Below are 18,439 nucleotides of genomic sequence, written 5' to 3'. Positions count from 1 at the left end.
GGTGTTCTGTGGCTTGTGGGCCCAGGACGCTCTCGGCCAGAGGAGGGGCTGCAGAGGGGCGCAGCCTCACCTGGTGCAGGGCTTCCACCACGCGCACCACGTCGTAGAAGATGACCACGGTCTCCCGCTCGCTGAGCCTCTTCTCCTTGATGACGTAGTGCTGCAGGTTGATCAGGTCGGCGGTCTTGTCGCTGAAGTCGTGCGCACAGAGGCAGTCCAGAACGAGGCAGATGCGCTTCTTCGTCTTCTTAACCATTCGGCTGGATTCTGCGTCCTCAACGATTTCACAGGTTCGGTCCTGAGAGGCAAGGGGCTGATGGAGCTTTGGGACTCTCCTCTGGAGCCCAACACACAGAGCAATGAGGGAGCCTGGGAGAAGCCTGCATGTATGCAGGCGATGAAGGCCTGAGACCTGGGCAGCATGGACCATGGGCAATGCCTGGCTTCCCATGTACCAGGGCCAGGCCGAGCAGGGATGAGGTTACAGTAGCTCAGGTACAAGCTTCATGCTTTGACTCTAATACTAAGGGCTTGGATCAGGGCTGAGCATTTAAAGCCAAAAGGTCCCCTGAGTCCAGAGTCCAGGCTGTAAACCAGGACCCTGGACACCTTCCCCTCTGTGGCACTCCAGGGCTCCCAGCAACAGCCACAGCACACTTCCTCCAACGTCCAAGTGATGGCTGTGAAGTGTTTTGTGTGTTCCAGACAACTGATTCACATGGGCAGCCACGGAACAGTGGGTAAGAGTATGGCTCTGGACCTGGGGCAGTCTCTGGCGCCTCACCTGCAAATGGGAGCCGGTAGCCCCTGCCTTACAGGTCCCTGGAAGTAAGACAACCAGACTGAGTGCTAGACCCCCCTCTCCCCTCTCCCCGCCAGGGCTCAGAAGGTGGGCCTTCCTAACAACACTGTACAACTTGCGATGGCAAGTTCTGGACCCACTCCCTTGCTGAAAAGGCATTTCAAGAAAGAAAAAAACAGGCACAACACGGGACCTTTATCCTATCGGCTTGAGGAGGCCCTCGGTGTCATCCAGCCCCTGAGAGCTCCTGGGACTGAACATCCAGACCTCTTGTTCTCCCTTCCCCAGAGACCCAACAGGGTCTGGCACACAGACGATTCTAGAAACTCTAATCACCCAGGTTCTCTTGTCTACAATGATAGGAGCCAAGGCCAAGCTTTGAAAGCTGGCAGAAATGAAGTACTAAGAAATCACAATCTCCCTCACTTCGACTTCATGCTTAAGGGAAACACTAGTTTGTAGAGTTGCCTAATGATACTGAGTTGCCTGTACTTGTGCACCTCAGAATGCAGACCTTAGTGGGGTGTATGTGTGCGGCTGAGAGGCACTCTAATTTATTTTATTTTGGGAAACCAAGCCGACAACGAGGTTTTATTGCTTGAAATAACAGCCACGATGAGTGCTAACGGGGCAGCTCAGTGCTTTGCACACTCACTCATCTTCCCACCACCGAACAAGGGGGGCATCACTGTCCTTATGCCCAGGTCAAAGATGAGGAATCCGAGACTAGGGGACCTGAGTGACTTGCCTGAGGTCACACAACCTGACCCCAGGACTGCTGGCTCCAAAACTTGTGTGCACCACCTCCTGCCACCATGCTGCCTCTCCTGTACCAGGTCCATCGGAGCAAGAAGGGGCTCTGGCCAGTGCGTCCGGCTAAGGGCACTGCAGAGGCCCTGCTGAGTCCTGAGTAGGCGGCCATCTGAGCTGCTTCTCCACTTCTGAAGACACAATTTCAGTTCCATCCGAGGGCTCTTTTCAGGGTACACATTGCTAATTAGCACCTTTCCTGAGGGACCTGGGACATCGGATCATGAGCTCAGGGACACTTGTTGAACAAACTGGAATGCCTGGGTGGACAGGACTGCTGGCACCAAAACTGAGGTGGCTCAAAGGGCCCGTTCTTCCTCACAGCCCTCTCTTCTACCCTGACTGGGCCAAATCCTGACAAAACAGTAGAAAGAGCCTGTGTCTTTAAATGACTTCCTGCTTTCTTCTTTTCTCAGAAAATCAGCTTTTCAAAGAAAGGCTGTAAGATGTGAACTGTGTGCCTTCCTGCTAGGGTGTGATCATCACAGCAGGACTGTGGGGCTAACCCAGTCTGACCTCTAGCCTAGGGGTCACCAACCAGCGGTGGTGGCCCGTGAGGTCCGAAATGTTGGCGACTGCTGCATTAGCCTGCCCAGCCCAGAAAGTCATGATGCACCCAGCACTCAGGGGTCACAAGGGTGAGCTGCTCCAAGGACAGGTGTGGCCCTAGCAAGTGCCCGCCCAGGGTGGGGGGTGTCAGGGAAAAGAGGGGACAGGCAGCCACTCACCTGGAAGAGCCCATGGTGGTGAACCACGCCATCCTGTGTGTGGAGGAGGGAGAGCAGAGAGTACTCGGTGTGTAACAGCATCTTGCCTTGCCTCTCCTCTTGGCTTTCTATTCCTTGGTCCCCCCTCTCCTCAAGGGTAAGGATCTTTAGGAAGGCACACACACAGAAAAAAGAAAAACAACCCAAAAAACCTTACTTTACAGAGCAGAGTGACCAGAACAGGGAAAGCAGGTCACATTCTCTCATGCAGTACTTGCACACACACCTACGAAGTGCAACAGTTTTTCTTAATGTGATGGCAACGTAATTTATGCACAGATAAAGCTTGTTAAATCAAGAGCTTTTCAGAGAGAGGCTGTGAACCTGATTTCTTCTCAGGAAGAAATGGTGCCACTCTTGCTCACAAGTGGTGCAGGTGCGAAGGGAGAGGAAAGGGAGCGAGGCGGCAGGATGGCCCTAGTCCCCAGTACCCTGCCCCCGGTGCCTCACTTACCTTCAGCTGATAGAAGTCATCTGTGCCATCTTTCCTCGCCAGACACTGCACTATGCTTGGCACCGGTGAGTTGCCCAGACGGGGACCTGTGGCACAGACAGCAGCTGGCTTACTGCTCAAAAGCCTATCTATAGTGGCACCATCACCACATGGTCTTTGGCTAGTTCTGCTCCTCAGTGGGCTCCACTGAACTCACCCACAACAGCTCTCCTGGGGGAGAGTTTTCATGGTCTTCCCTCCAAAAATGGAGGGTATGTGTGCATGTGCCTGAGGTACACTGGGCTTTTATAGTCCCATCCTAAAAAAGAGGGGTTTTCAGCAGTGGGTGCAGGCTGGACTCTCTGAGGAGCATGTTGTCAAGAAGAGCTCCCGGCTGCAACGTGCCCCTTGGAATCAGCAACTCCAGGATGAGAATCCAGGAAACCACAGCTCTGACAGGTTCCCACGGTAGCCTGATATAGCCACCTGGCCCCAGTCCAAGGACTGGCTTTTGGGAACTTGGGATTTCTGGAGAAGTGTACCGCTTGTTGTCCTATGACAGCACCCTGCCTGAGCTTTCTGATAAAGCAGATGATATCACCATGTCACTGCTCTGCTAACAATTCATAACAGTGCTCCACAGCTGGTACTATGCAATCTTTTGTCCAAACTCCTTTTTGGACATCCAAGGTCTTGCATGATTTGGTTTCTGCCCATCTTTCTAATTGGTTGTATTTCTCTACTCCACTCTAGCTACCCTGGCTTCTTAATTCCTAAGACAGTAAGCCCTTTCCTGCCTCTGGGCTTTTGCATTTGCTGTTCCTTCTGTTCAGAATGCTCTACCCCTGCTTTTCAGACGGTTGGCTCCTCCTTCTCCTCAGGTGTCAGCTCAATGTCATCTCCTCACACAGAACCTTCCTGGTCTATACTATCTCCCGCCCTTCTTGCTCTCACATCACCGTGTTTACTTCCCTAAAGGCGCCTGCCGGGCCTCCCAGTGATGACCTTGTGTTGTTTACTGTTTCTTTTTGCAACTAGAGTGCTAAGTTCTGTGAGGGCAGGGACTGGTCTGTCTCATTCACTGCTGCACCCCTAGCAAACTGCACAGGCCTCGCCCAGAGGGAGCACCACTGACTCACTGAATGCCTGCAGCTGGAACTCTTCTGGATCCTAAGCCCAGATGCTGTTCCCCCAGCAAAACTCCCACCCAGCCTCTGGCTGCTAGGGAGTCAGGGTCCCCAGAGCCCACCCCACCTGCAATCCTGAGCATGAACAACCGGGACTTGTTGGACCTCTAACATCACACAGAAGGCCCAGCTGCTCCTCTGGACCACTGGGAATACCCAATTCTACAGGATTTCTGTGCCAGCTTTACAATAAGTTTTAGGGACTATATTGAACACTTTGTGAAATTAATCGTGCTCTCCAAGAGTGGTCCACAAAGTGCCTGATGGCCCTTGGGATTCGATGCAGCTGTGTGTTTCCCGTGGGTGACATCGTAGGGGAACATATAGTCTAGCTCTCAGCTAAGACTGATCCAAGGCTGGTGCCTCTACAACAAAGGTGACAATTCTTGGTACAGGGTGACCTAAAGCTCTGGATCTTCCAGCGGCATAAACAGACTCTAGTTAAGGCGGTGAGGCTGGGCCAGACCCAGGGTTGGTCAGGATCTCACACTGTGGTGGGTGTGTCATTTCACTCTGCATGTCCCGGGTCAGACTGTGCCTGCCAGTGTGCCCTGCCCCTGCCCCAGCACCCGCCCACCCAGAGGGGAGACGCTTACCTAGGATGAACGGTCCAGCTCTCTTCGCGTTATTTCCAGAAATCCCACTTCCTAGAGCCTTCGCCCTGGCCGACGTTTCCCCAGCCCCTCTGTCGGATGCTCTCCGCTTCATCCTCAGCTCTAGACAAGACAGAAAGAGCCCCTCTCACTGAGCAAGCCAGGGCTTTTGCTTATGCTAACCCAGCCTCCAAGTCTCTGACTCGGGGATGCGTCACACAGCTGCTGCTGCTGCTGCTGCTGCTGCTGTCGTTGCCACCTCCTCCCCTTCCCAGAGGAGAACTGAAGGTTCCCGGTGACAAAGAGCCAGGGCTCCTTTACTTGGGATTAATTAGGGGCTTGAGGGGGTGTACTGGCTACAGAGGTGGGCAGCCAGCTTGCCTGAAAGAGGCTGGTAAAATGCAGAGAACACCGGGCTTTGTGCAGATGCAAATTGGGTTCCCCAAGAGATCACCACAGAGAGGGAGCTGGCTGGGAATTTACTATTCCCAAAGTAAGGCCTTCCCCCAATTTCCTATAGCCAGTGGCTTGACGTGCTGATTCCTGGGTCCAACTCCACACCCAATGTTATGACCTCTGTAGTGTGGTTGGGTGTGGGCCCCAGGAAATGGTCAACATGAGGCCCAGGGGTTCTTATACCCAGAAAGTATACAGGTTACTACTGAGAATCTCCTCTCTCCAACTCCCCTTGACCCTTAAGTCCTCTCAGATGGAAGAACATCCCAAAGTTGTCAATGGGGGCAAAGGGGGAATTTCAGAAAGCAAAGGAGAGGGAGAGAGAAATAAAATCAATTATGAGAGAGAACCTCATTGATTGATTGGCTGCCTCCTGCATGCCCCACTGGGGATTGATCCCACAACCTGGTCATGTGCCCTGACTGGGAATCAAACCGTGACCTCCTGGTTCATAGGCTGATGCTCATTGAGCCTCATTGGGCGGGCTAGAATGGATTTTAAAAAAGGAGTCACTCCTTCTAGCTCTCTATAGTTTACACCTTGGGAAGGCAGCTGGGGCTTCCCAAGGGTGGGGTGAGGAAACAGATGCACACAAATTAAGTTCCACAGAGCGGGTGAGGGCCACAGGGATGCCCGGGGAGGCTGGCTGCCCAATCCCGAGAGAGGCTCTGGCCCGGGGTAGCTGAGGGGGCTCAGGGGAAACTTCTCTGAGGAGGTGGTACTGGAATGGGCCAGGCAGAGGAACCTGGGTGAGCAAACGTACGAAGGTAAGAAATGGCACATAAGCAGCCAACTCCAGGCAGTTTGTGTCACTGGAGTGCACAGTGTGCAGCAGGGAGTGGGGAGAGGTGACCAGAGGGACCAGGACCACATCTAGGGGACCTGATGGCCATGTCAAGAGTGAAAACTTTGGTTTAACTGAGGTTTAACACTCAGCCCTAAGCTTCTGTAATTTTTTCTTCATACCAAAGTAATTGGCATTTCCTGCAGAACACTAGAAAGTACAGATACACAAAAATAAGAAAGTAAGATACCCATGACCTCACCACCCAGATGAAATCACTGTTAACAGCCAAGCAGACTTTCCTGGGTGTGTTTGTAAGGTGTGTGCTTACAGTGTTCATTATAAAAGTTTGGACCATTCTGCCGTACTATTTGTAAGCTTTGTTTCTCCTACTAAAAATACATTACAAGGGTGAATTTTATGGTATGTAAACTCACTAAAGCTGTAAACAAACTAAAATAAAACACCATATTAACATCCCTGCATGACAATATTCTTCTGTGGCATCACTGGAAATAGCTGCACAGTCTCCATGGTAAGAATATATCATGATTTATTGGACCACGCCCCTATTCATGGACATCTACTCTTTCCATTTTTAAATATTTTTGTTAATAGCCATAAACCTACATCTTGGCATACTTGTCTCTCCCCCTCAAGATAAACTCTAAGAAGTAGAAATGCAGGGTCAAAAGGGGAGCATGTTTTAAAGGTGTTTCACATACACTGCCAGGCTGCTCTCAGGGAGGCTGAGCCAATTTATATCCCATCAGCGGTGTGCGTGAGGAAGGCCCAGGAGCGGCCCAGGACTATGTCCTTATTTTATTTTATTTTTAAAAATATTTTATTGATTTTTTACAGAGAGGAAGAGAGAGGGATAGAGAGTTAGAAACATGTATGAGAGAGAATCATCGATCAGCTGCTCCCTGCACACCCCCTATGGGTACATGCCCTTGGCCGGAATCGAACCTGGGAACCTTAAGTCTGCAGGCCAACGCTCTATCCACTGAGACAAACCGGTTTTGGCTGTGCTTATTTTAAAGACTGCCAATTTGATGGGCAATAAAAAGTATATCATTGTTTAAATTAATAATTCCTTAGTTATTCATGAGGTTGAACTTATTTCACATGCTTACTGGTTGTATGTATTTTTTTTTTTTATGAGTTTCCAGTTCATATTTTTCTACTTTTTTTTATTGCTGTGTATTAATTACACTGGTTTTTAGAAACTATTCATTAAGACTATAACTGGGAACAACAGGGGAGAGGTCAATGGGGGGGGAAAGACATATGTAATAAATACTTTAAACAATAAAGAATTTTTAAAAAGTATATAACTGGCACAGGATGTCGTTCTTCTTACTCTTTTAACTTTTTAAAATGAAAAAAAGGTTAAATGTTTATGTGATTATAAACAGTTCTCTTTTCCTTTAGCTTGTTTTTCCTGTTATTCCTAGAAGACTGTCTCTACTGTGAGAACAGGTGAGGATCCTCTAGTCAGGTTACTTTAACTCTTTACACTGGTCATTCTGGTCCTTCTAAACCCCAGGAGACTGACTGCAGCAGTGAACTGGAAGTAGGAGAGATGGCCTAATGTACTTCTAGCCCCTCTCAGGTTGGCTTCCCGTCAAGCCCGTTTGTTTCAGAGCTGTGTCACTGAGGAGCAGTCCCAGGGTTTCATTCTGAGAAGCTGGGACCATGTAACTCAGTAGGCCCTGACAGTCCACAGATGGAGAAGCCTTGACTTCTGCCAAAGCTCATGCTGGAAACAGATTCAAAATCATTCACACAAAAGCAGGGAAAAATAAAACAGCTTCTAGACTTCATAGCTGGGCACATGTGTCTAGAACAGTGATCCTGTTCTTTGCCTGGCTAACTTCTATGCATCCTTCTCAATTTAAGTGTCACTTCCTCAGAGAAGCCTTCCTGGTCAGTCCCACCACTAGTGGGGCCCAGTTAGTCTCACTTGGCAGCCTGTAGCACTTTCCAAATATATACATATTTTATATATTTATTTATGTGTTTATATGCTTAATGTCTTACTCCCACCACTAGTCAAAAAATTCCATAAGAAAAAAACACACCCTTAGACCCCAAGTGCCTGGCCCTGCAGATACTCCACGACAGCTGGATGCCTTCCCTCCAGGAGAGGGTGGTCCTCACAGGTCAGCAGCCCTGAGCTGGAGCTGCCCCTGTCCTGGTAGATAAGCTGGTTTCATGCCATTGTGGCCTTGTCCCCTTTCTAACAGACCACTAAGCCTCCCCTTTCCCTGGTTCCCTGGAGAGCACCTCAGAGCCCTCATCATATCTGTACAGACGCTGCTGAGGCGCCTACGCACAGGCATGGTCTAGACTAGACAACAGTTTGCTGCGAGCAGCTGCAGCACAGACAATGAGTGGGCTCAGCCTGACCCCACCCACCCCACTCAAGATTCAACTCAAGCAAATGGCATGGGAACTGCTCCAAAATGTAGGCAGACAGAAGGTTGGGAGCAGACGGGCAGAGAGAGGAAAAAGATGCTGCTGGCAGGGGAGGGGTAGCAAGGCTGCTTCCCTTCCTGAGCATCCCTTCTTGCCACGCAGAGCTGGCGGATGCAAAGGAAGCAGCGTGAGGAGGGGCGCCTGGAAAAGTGGAAGCTGCTGCAGGCTCACTAGAGGTGAGCAAAGACTGAGGACAGACCCTCGTGTCCCCCTCCCCCCCAACAAATGCACAGGGAGGATGTGCCCCACTTTCAAATCCTCCTGATGCGTCCCCCTTCAGAGGCATACCTGCAAATGGTACCAGTGCTCCCTGGGGGTATTCTGGCTTCACAGCAAGATCTGCAATGTGGAAGCTCTGGCTACTCTGGCTACTCTGGTGAGGTAAAGAGCCCTGGCCCAGCCTGGCTAAGGGGTATCCGTTTGCTGGGTGCACTGCTCAATTCCCCAGGAACTTAGCAATCTTGGCTTGGAAGTCTCTGGAGCTTTAAATCTGTCAACTATTTTTGTGGTATCCTCCCACTTCATGGCTGGTTCCCTTAGAACCTGGACTCAACAGGAAGCTCAAGGAGACAGCCATGGGGCTGAGGGGTGGAGGCTGGGAAGGAGGCCCTGAAAGAGAACCCAGTGTTGCAGCCCTGCCCCCTGCAGGCTGTGCTCCTCAATCTGGACAGTGGGAGCTCAGGGTGGGGGACAGGGGGGTAGGGTGGGAGATAAGGGGGCGGGCTGGGGGGGATTGTTTGCTTGGCTCAGCCTAGGGAGCAAATTGTGAGCCTTAGAATAAGGGCCAACTCTGTGACAGCCATCATGGCATGCCCAGAAGAGGGGAGGCCTGCCCTACCCTGTCAGTTTGGGGTTAAGGTCATGTCACCCCAAAGCTGCTCCCATGTGCAGACAGTTCTGCACTCAACCTCATCCTAGGCTTCTTGCTCTGGCTTCCTGGAGACATGTGTGACCATGTAAACCAAACTGCAAAGGCGGAGTGCTCAGGCAGTCCCTGTGACCTCGGCCCAGGGCGGCACTTGCTGTGTGTGCATGTGCGACAACAGCTGGTATCCACAGTTTGTCAGCAGCCTCTTTCTGTGCTCCTGCTAGGAGCCAAAGGACTGTGCCTACACTGCAGGATCAGGCTGAGCCAAAGTAATCAATGTTCAAGCCATTCCTATCAGCAGCCCCTATCCCTACTCCCGTGTTTCCTGGGTCAGTCAAAATAAAACAACAAACGAACAAAAAGCTCCTGAGCTGTACAGGCTTCTGTCCTTTGGACTGTATCTGGGGCAGGGCCTGTTGAAGCAGGGTCCATACTTCTGTCCAGCCCACGTGGCATGTGGAAATGCACACCGAACCCCCACCCATCCCTAGCCTCAATCCTACTTGCCACGGGTAAAGGGGCTGCGTGTCCAAACCCACAGCAGCTCCCAGGAGGAGGCCAGAAAGAGTCTCTGCTCACAGGACACCAGGGCAGCAGAACAAAGTGGTTAGAGCAACATGTGCTGGTCTTTTACTTCTCAAACAAAGAGAAACTCGTATAGCACATGGGGGTGAAAGGACTGGGGGCTCCAGCGGTCCCGTGGGTGGCCCTATCCTATGCCTCAGGCTGAAGGGATCACCATCTTGACATACATAAGCCAATTGGATGGGAACCTCTGAGTCAGAGCAAGGGTTGGATGAGCCAAAACCTGGGTTCAAAGCCTAGCACCATTACTTAGTAGTGATGAGATCTTGGACAAATTATTTGTTCTGTATCTGCAAAATGGTGTGCAATATCTACCTTCCAAGGTTGGTCTAAGGATGGAGAGAGATAGTTCACACAACTGGCTCAGCAGAGTACCTACTAGCACATTGTAAGCATTTGACGACTTGTGCTGTTTGCTTAAAACACAGTAGCTTTGAATTTCTCCTGCCCAAAGAGAAGGAGATAGTTAAGTACTGAGTTAGGAAGGTGGGGAGCAGACGGAAGGTAACCAGATTAAAGGCTGAAAAGACCTTAAACCTGCTGTCTGCTGGCCTGAGACTACAGGCTGGGGGTCTGATGGCCAGCCGGAGTGACATGCTCAACTCAGCGTTGGGGAGAGAGGCCTGGGCATGAACTGCACTGCAGAAGACTAGAGCGCTTTGGGCAGGGCCGGTGCATTCTGTAGCAGAGGCAGAATACAGTTGCCTTGTGGGCCAAGGGGAGTGCCTACTCTTTTGGGCAGAGGCATACCTCATTGCATCATCTTGTTTTGTTCATTGGTCTATGGGGAAGCAAAGGCTGGAGCACCAGCTAGCAATGACCAACTTGGGCACAGTAAGGGACCCCAGGAGGATGAGGCCATCTCAAATGGGTCCTTCATTATGATCCGGTGATGGAATTAAGACCTAATGCCTCTAGTCCAAGATCTCCTGGAGCAGGACTGGGGGTGGGGGGATGGGGTGGGTCAGAGCACATATACTGGGCCATAAAACTTATACTACCTAAGGACATAACTTTTGTCATTTTCTGCACTTGTCAAAATGACTGAATGGTACAATTAAAAGGTCTGTGGAAGTCACTGTGTGTAAATAAATTAATAAAAAAGCAAGCTGCAACCCTAACCAAATGGTCAAAGTTAATACCACCAATAGCATAAACCACATCTGATCATGAGTTAAACCCAAATTGAAGAACATTGAACAACAGGCCTATATGCTTCAAAAACATCAATGTTGGGTAGGTTTTTAAAAGGCGGAAGAACAATTTGAGATTAAAGGAGACTAAAGACATATGACAAGTCAATGTGATGGGTCATCCTGGGGTGCGAGTGGGGCAGAGGGAATTATAAAGAATATGGTTCAGTAGCTCAAGTTTGTGGGTTTGATCCCGGATCAGGACACATATAAGAATCAACCAATGAATGCATAAATAAGTAGAACAACAAATTGACATTTCTCTTTCTCTCTCAAATTTTTAAAAATAAAAATAAAAAGAATATGACAGGGCAACTGGAGAAATCTGAATATGAACTGTGTATTAGATAACAGTATGTGTCAATGTTAAATTTCCTGAATTTGAAAATTGTACTGTGGAATAGCACAGGAGATTGTCTTTGTTTTTTAGGCAACAGATGCTAGTGTATGGGGGTGAAGGGTCATGATGTAATTTACTTTCATTTCAGGTGCCTGGAGACAGAGGAGAAAGTGCAACCTGCTGAAAAAGCTCCTAGACCCTGGAGGAATATGCTGTCCAGATTCACAGGTTCAAAGGGACTTCTGGTGGGTACACAGCCCACAGTGGCAGAACTTAGAATCTCATACTTGTTGGGCATAGCCAGCCGGGCATGAACAGAAGTTCTGTCTTGACTGTTCCCCTTCCTTCCCCACCCCAAACACTGTGCTAAAGGAACAGGGGTGGGGGTGGCAGATGCCTTTGGCAATCTCCAGGTCTGCCACCTGGTGGCGTCTTTCTGCAGCTCATCTTCAAAGGGTTTCTCCTGGCACCAGGATGGGGCCCTGCTCTCCAGGATGCTGATCAGGAAAGATGCAGGAATGACTTCATTAGAAGGCCCCACCTCAGCTGCCTATGTAATTGGGGTTGGACAGATTCCAGCAGGCTGCACTTGGTCCCCTGCTTGGGAACCTGGGGCTGCATTATCTGTCTGCCTCTGCTGTGAGGGTCTTCCAATACTCCCATGATCTCCAGGAAGAAAGAAATTCCTCAGTGAGCCTGGCTAGACCCAGGCTACCTCTCGAGCGTCACTGCCCTTATATGCCTCATACACCAAGCTGCACCAAAGGACACAATTCCTTGAGTGTACAATGAACAGGCTTGTCTGCCCTATTCTTTCTGTCTGATTTGTCTTTCTTCCCTAGTCCTCACTTGTCACCTTTTGCACCAAGTCCTCAATTCCTCCAGTTCCCAGTCCCCTCCTGCTGTGCTGTACCATCGGCTTACCTTCCTGACTGCCCCTACCCCAGGTGTGTGCAACCCTTTGGGAGCAACCCCAATTCATCTCTGCTTCTCTGCACCTCGCCCAGTGCCTGGAAAACTGCTGGGTGAGAAAACGAAGGCTGCAGAACTGTTTGTATACCCAGAAGGCACTAAAGCCCAAATGGGGAGGGGACAGAGCTTGAGATCACCCAACTAGAAGCCAGGGGTTGGAGTGGAACCCATAAGAAAGCATGGGTGGTCCACCAGCTCATGGCAGGAGACAGAATCCAGGATCAGAGAGATGGGGGTTGAGGGGATGACACAGTGGTAGGCAACTGGGCTGTAGTGGTGCTGGGAAGAGTCTGTCCAGGAAAAGTCTCATGTCAGAAATGTCTGGGTGCCTGAGGCAAGGCTTTCTAGGCTGGCCGATGGCCAGAGGCTGTGCTTAGACACTGCTTGCTGCTGGAGAGCAGTCTCCACTGAGGAATAAAGCCCGTTCACAGCATGCCTGCAGTTGGGCCCACCCCCTCACAGGCAGAAGGACAGACCAGCCCCCTTTTTGCTAAATTCAGCTAAAAGATCTGCTTTCCCACAGTAAGAAGCGGAGCGGGAGAGTGACAGCCTGGCCTGCCCCTTCCACCAGTGACAGTCCTGGCCACTCCAGGTTTGCAGTGTGAAGGCTCTTCTGCTGGTCAGAAAAATTCCTGCCACTCTTACTCCCCCCAGAAAAGAGAACTTCGGCCCAGCTCTGTGTTTAGCTGACTGTACCTGCGATGAATGATGAGACTTGAGGTGAGCAGGGTGAAACCGGAATACACGATCTGACTGAGATGATCTGTGGATCCATGCTTTATAGACCAGACTCCTCCAGACGAGAGGGAAGAGTTCCCTCTAAAACTTCCTATGCCCCTTTCTGGATGGTGAATTTTGGGCTCAACCTACTGGGAAGCCCCACCTGACATGAACTAACTTTGTACAAGGCTTTAAAAGCTTACCAAGCACTTTCAGATACACCACTGTAACTGACTGGCCCCCACCCCAGAATACATGTTCAAGAAAAAGAAAATGAAGCTCAGGAATGCTGGGATAGTCTCCTGGCTAGTTGTTGAAAGAGTTCACCTATGTGAACACAGGTTTTCCAATTCTGAATCCCACATATTTCTATGTGACCACACTGCTTCCTTAGCTGCTTTCTCCACCTGATGTCTGCTGTGGTTCTAGCATGCCAACCAGAGAGGACAGCACCCTCCGGACTTCCTTATAAGCTATTATTCTCCTGGAATCAGGGAGCTGTCAAGCCAGAAAGCTGCAAATGAGCAGGGAGAGGGGGGGTCATGCTTGTCCCTGGAGGAGGTGCATTTCAGGGCGCCCATGGAGAAAAGGGCTGGGTCCAAGGCAGGGTTACTGACACATCCTCCCAGCAGCCAACAGGGCAGTGTCCTACAACACTCCCTGACTCACACACTCGGGGAGTCACCCCCACCGCACCTCAATATTCACGCATAGGTGCTTCTACCAGCGCCACCACCTTCCCTACAGGCCTGTTCTCCGTCGACAAAGCCAACCCAGAGAACCAAGAGGAATCCACAGAACCCAGTGTTTCAGATGATGGACCAGTTACTCACATGCCAGAAGGAAAGCAAGGTGGATTTGGGGGTCAGGTAGGCCCGGTTTCAAATTTCAGTTTGCCTCATTCACTTGCTTTGTGACCCTGAAATAGTCACCAGTCCTCTATGAGAGGCACCTCCACTCCGTGGGCCTCAGTTTCATCTCTAAAGTGGGATGACTGAAGGCTCAGACAGGATGTTGTGGTTGGTGGTCTCGGGGGCTATGCTGGATGAAAGGTGAGCATTCCCTGTTCCATGCGGAGTAACCTTCCTGGTGACAAGTCTCTCTAAGCAAATACCTTTTAAACTGTCATTTAATGGGCGTCTACTGCTTGCCAAGAACTGTCCTTAGTGTTCCCGAGATTTTCTTCAATTCTCACAACTTTATGAGGGAAAGATTCCCCCCTTTTACTGCTGACGAGTCAAAGCCCAGAGATCCTGGCCCAGCTCACCTGCTGTCTGTCTTCTACTCTGCTAGCTGCCTGGAAGGGGTCTCTGAATGAGGGCTTTTTCTCTGAGTCTGAGTGACAGCCGTCTCTGAAGCAGGCATGAACCTTTTCCCAACAGCCTGAAGGCTATATGCCATCTCTCTCGGAAGCCCCTGGAAGCCATTTGCTTCTGCGCTCAGGATGGATGCTGGGGGTGGGGAGGCGGATTAGTAGGCCCCAGGCTACAGCCAGGACTCCCTGATGACAAAGATTCACGCCTGTGCTGTCATCTTCACTGTTCCAAAATGGGGTGATGATTTTGTTCCTTTTTAAAATGCGGGATATGTATAGCTCCAATTTGTCAAGAATATATAACATCACATCATGCTTCACTGCCTGAGGGTATGGAGTGCACTGCTGCGTTCAACTAGAGTTCCCTCTTGTCGCTCAGGGTGAACCCCACCCCCTGAAGCCCTGCTCTCAGCCTGGGGGTGAGTACCTGCAGCAGCCAGAGAGGAAATGACTCAGCCAGTGGAAGTGGGAGGGGCAGTCAGAAAGAGGGCTCTGTGCCCAGCTCTCCCCCTCAGTCCTCGGTCACTGCCTTTCCTCACAGGACTACAGCATGCTGAGTTCAGCAGTCCCGGGGGCCTGCAGGGCCTGAAGACCCCGCCGCTCACAGGAAGCCCGATGTCTGCTGCTCGCGGTCCAGCTCTAGTCTCCTCCAGGAGGCAAGGTTACACACACAAGGAGACGTCGTAATCAGTGATGTCCATCTTTACCCCACTGCCCTGAGAAGTCCTCACTGGGCTCCTCTGTGAGTTCCATGAAGGCTGGGGGGACAGACTGGAGGCTAAAGGCCCCTGCCCAGGAGAACATGTCTCAGTGATTCTGGGAGAAAAGGCTCCAGGGTAGTGCACACAGAGCTGGACCCGTAGACCCCTCTGGGGAAAAGATAAACAGTGCAAGAAACTAGTTCCTGCAGATGGGTCACAGGACCTCACCAGCAGCCACTCAAAAAGCCACCAGAGCAGAATCCAGGGCAGCATCACCAGCTCACCCCTCCCAGGGGCCTCCGGAAGCAGCTGATGTGACAACAAATAACCCGTCACCATGAGTGGGTGTCAGAAGAGGAAGGAACAGACTTAATAGCTCTTTCTGAGTTGTGCTGCCCTGGTATCTCCCCCGCCAGCGAAGCAGCCTGGGCAAACAGCGAAGAGCACTTTCTTGGGAAACATTCCTGGCGGCCTCTTGGCTCTGAGGGGAGGGGGGCTTCTGCCATGAGCAGTGATGGCAGACTGAGTCACTTAGAGCCCTCACCAGCATGCCAGCCTCCCTTCAACTAGGGGACCCTGGCATGAACAGATGACAGGGAGGTCCCTCAACTCAAACCATCACGTATTACTTTGGGCAGTGACTCAGCCCAGCCCAGCCTGCCTCAGGGTCCCATGTGGACTTCAGGTTCTTGCCACTCACAATGGTCCCAATCAGGCAGGAGAATGTAGCAAGCGACTAAAGGAGGGCTGGCTGAGTCTGAGGGCCACCTTTGTGTCCACTGTGTGACCTGGACAAGTGTTTCTCTGCTCCTGTTTCCCACCTAGAGAGAGAGACAGTGATGCTTCCCACAGGTTCCCTGAGGACTGCTGGGAGCCAGAGTGTGGGAGGCACTTGAAAAATGCTAAGTTTCCTTCTACCCCAGATTTCCAGAGAGACTTACGGGAGAGCCCAGGCCTGGCCTAGGTGCAATGATTCTCTCTTTTCTACTGCTTTTAATAGCAGAAATCACTACAATCATCCGGTGAGAAAGGCAATTAGGACTGGGGCCAGCAAGCTGCCTTTTCTTAACTGCCTCTATCAAAAATTAAATTCGATTAAACTCCACAATTTTGACAATGAACAATATAGTTCACTTTCTGTGGTTTTACTGAATGATGCTAGCGGTGGCTGCTCAGAGGGTAAGATTACAGAGGCAGACAGCAGGCCTGCAGAATGCCCCTCAGTGGGCCGTTCAGAGGGGTGGGCCGACACGAGGGCCTCACCTGCTCTGCCCCTGGGAGGCCAGCCATGGCCAATCCCAGGGGCCAGAAGCCTCCATGGACAGACACTGGCAAGCAAATGCTCCTTGAATGTCTGTTTGCCTGTGTCTCTGGAGAGGGTGACACAGGCAAGGCCTGGGGCCTTGTCCACCTGAGAGTCCTGCACAGGCCCAATAGGTGTGCAGAAGACATGCATGAAATAACAGCCAACAAAGTAAAAGAAAATACACACGCCTGGGGCCCAGCACTGCTAATTCTAGGGATTATCCTACAAATATACTCACACCAATTCACAAAGATTAATTGCTCCAGGGTCTTCATGTGTGGCAGTAAGAAAAAAAAATCACAAACGCACACACACACACACACACACACACACACACACACACACCTTCAGACAGGTCCATCAAGAAGGGACTGGTTCACTACATCGTGTTCCATGCAGACAATGGAATACTATGTAGTCTTTAAGACTAAAGCCACACCTACTGATAAAGATGTCTATGACACACCACATTTTTAAAAAGCAAAATACTGAACTATTTGTATAGCACAATCCCATTTGATTAAAATATTATATACACACCTCTGAATATACATAGGAAATTTCTAGAAGAAACTTAACAATGGATACTTCCATGCAGTACTAGGGGCTTAAGGAGAGGAGAGAGAGTGCTGTTGTATATGCTTCCATAACTATTTTACCATAGACTACTATAATAGTAATGGAATAGCAGTAATGGAATCAGGGGAGGCAGGGCCTCCGAGAAGCACACAGAGGGAGTATGGCAGGAGAACACGAGTGTGAGTGTAAGTGCCCTAAATGTACAGGTCTGTGTGCTGACCCCAGGCTACATCAGGAGAGTGCGGGTGGGAGGGACAAAATCACCACTGCTGGTACACTGAAGCGCTCCCAGGTAACTTGCAAACATAAGGAACTTCCTGCTTGCCACCTGGTATCCAAAAGGGCTGGGAGGCCCACCAAACGGTTTTGGAAGCCGGCTTATGACACGGCTTTTGGGACAGTTACACACCTGCCAGCGAAGAGCTCATCTGGGCCTCTCACTAGAGCTAATCCCTGGGTGCTAACTGCAGGCCAGACACTAGCTGAGCCTGCTATAGACGGTAACACTCGTGTCTAATCCTCATTACTACCTTAGCAGCAAAAAGCATTATGTCCATTTTACAGAGGAGGAAACTGGGGCTGGAGATAGGAAATGACTTGTTCAAGGTCACTCGTCTAGCAATAGGCAGAACTGCTGGTTGACATGGTTGAAAGTCTCCTAACCCACTAGTCAAAGGGCTGGGCAGAGGTGTGTGTGTGTGTGTGTGGGGGGGGGTAAGGGGGGTCTGTCTCCAGACAATGGCAGTTTCCATTTTCTGACAAAGAAGGGATTCCTTCAGCTTTGTCAAGGTCCCTTCCAGCTCTGCGGCTCTATGAGTCCAGGTTCCATGTGGCTGCCTCCCTGGGGCCAGAGTCTGGCTAGGATGGAGGAATGGGGTGGCGTGAGTTCCAGAGTCACACAAGTGTGGGCTGGCTCTTCTTTGCTGGCTGTGTAACAGTGTACAGGTTACTTAACCCCTGTGAGCCTGGGGGTTGTCCTCTGTAAGAGAAACAACTCCTTCTTCCTTAAATGTGAGAAGAGTTCAATATGTACTGCAGAGTACTTAGCCAAGGACTGGAAGATGGTGAGGACCCTTTCTTTTTGGCTGTTTTCCTTTGTTCCTTCAGGAGAGACCACCTTGAGAGCAGAGTCAGAACAGAACACACCCTGTGGAACTTGCCCCAAACACAGTAATGCCAGGAGCTCATTATCAATTGCAAAATGGAGTAGGACTCTTGCCCCCAGAGTTGGCAGATGCCAGCAGTGGGGCTCCAAAAGCCCCACAGAATGTTGGGTGACAGCACTCCAAAGGTCTCCCAAGGGAATGAACCCGAACGAGCCTCTTCCCAAAGAACCTGCTGTTCCCTGATCACACTTCAGACCAGCTCTGCCCTGAACTCAAAGACAAATGACGGGCACACCAGTCCTGTTCTTGACACTTGCCATGGCAATGTCCAGGCCACTGTCTCTTCCACCTGGTACCTGGGGTCAGGGGCTCCCTAAAGGCTAGAGATCCTCTATCTCTTTTGCCAAGAAGACAGCAGTGTATCAACATATTTAGCGGGGA

The 18,439-nt window shown here is 50.7% G+C and overlaps 1 protein-coding gene and 1 long non-coding RNA gene across 8 annotated transcripts in view; one reads left to right on the top strand and one right to left on the bottom strand.

The window, feature by feature from the left end:
* The window catches only part of STK40 (serine/threonine kinase 40), a 38,603-nt gene that overhangs the window by 14,574 nt on the left and 5,590 nt on the right, over nt 1-18,439 (bottom strand). Inside the window, exons 1-5 of one of the 7 annotated variants that reach the window (XM_036447434.1) lie at nt 7,917-8,029; nt 4,596-4,715; nt 2,834-2,919; nt 2,341-2,484; nt 71-298 (exon numbers count right to left, since the gene is read on the bottom strand). In XM_036447434.1, coding sequence (XP_036303327.1) covers nt 71-298; nt 2,341-2,484; nt 2,834-2,919; nt 4,596-4,707 — 570 coding nt within the window. In that variant the 5' untranslated portion in view covers nt 4,708-4,715; nt 7,917-8,029. Of the gene's footprint in view, nt 1-70; nt 299-2,340; nt 2,485-2,833; nt 2,920-4,595; nt 4,716-7,916; nt 8,030-18,439 lie in introns of those variants that run through there. The other 6 variants (XM_036447436.2, XM_036447433.2, XM_036447437.2 and 3 more) reach the window with 6 other exon arrangements.
* On the top strand, nt 6,826-16,839 carry LOC118724320. Its single transcript, XR_006742216.1, has 3 exons — nt 6,826-8,489; nt 11,448-11,544; nt 13,386-16,839. It is a non-coding gene; the product is annotated as an uncharacterized LOC118724320 (long non-coding RNA).

This window comes from Pipistrellus kuhlii, unplaced genomic scaffold (genome assembly GCF_014108245.1).
Source record: "Pipistrellus kuhlii isolate mPipKuh1 unplaced genomic scaffold, mPipKuh1.p scaffold_m20_p_2, whole genome shotgun sequence".
NCBI lineage: Eukaryota > Metazoa > Chordata > Mammalia > Chiroptera > Vespertilionidae > Pipistrellus > Pipistrellus kuhlii.
The sequence above is the reverse complement of the archived record's forward strand: the minus strand, read 5'-3'. Positions and strand labels throughout refer to the sequence as shown.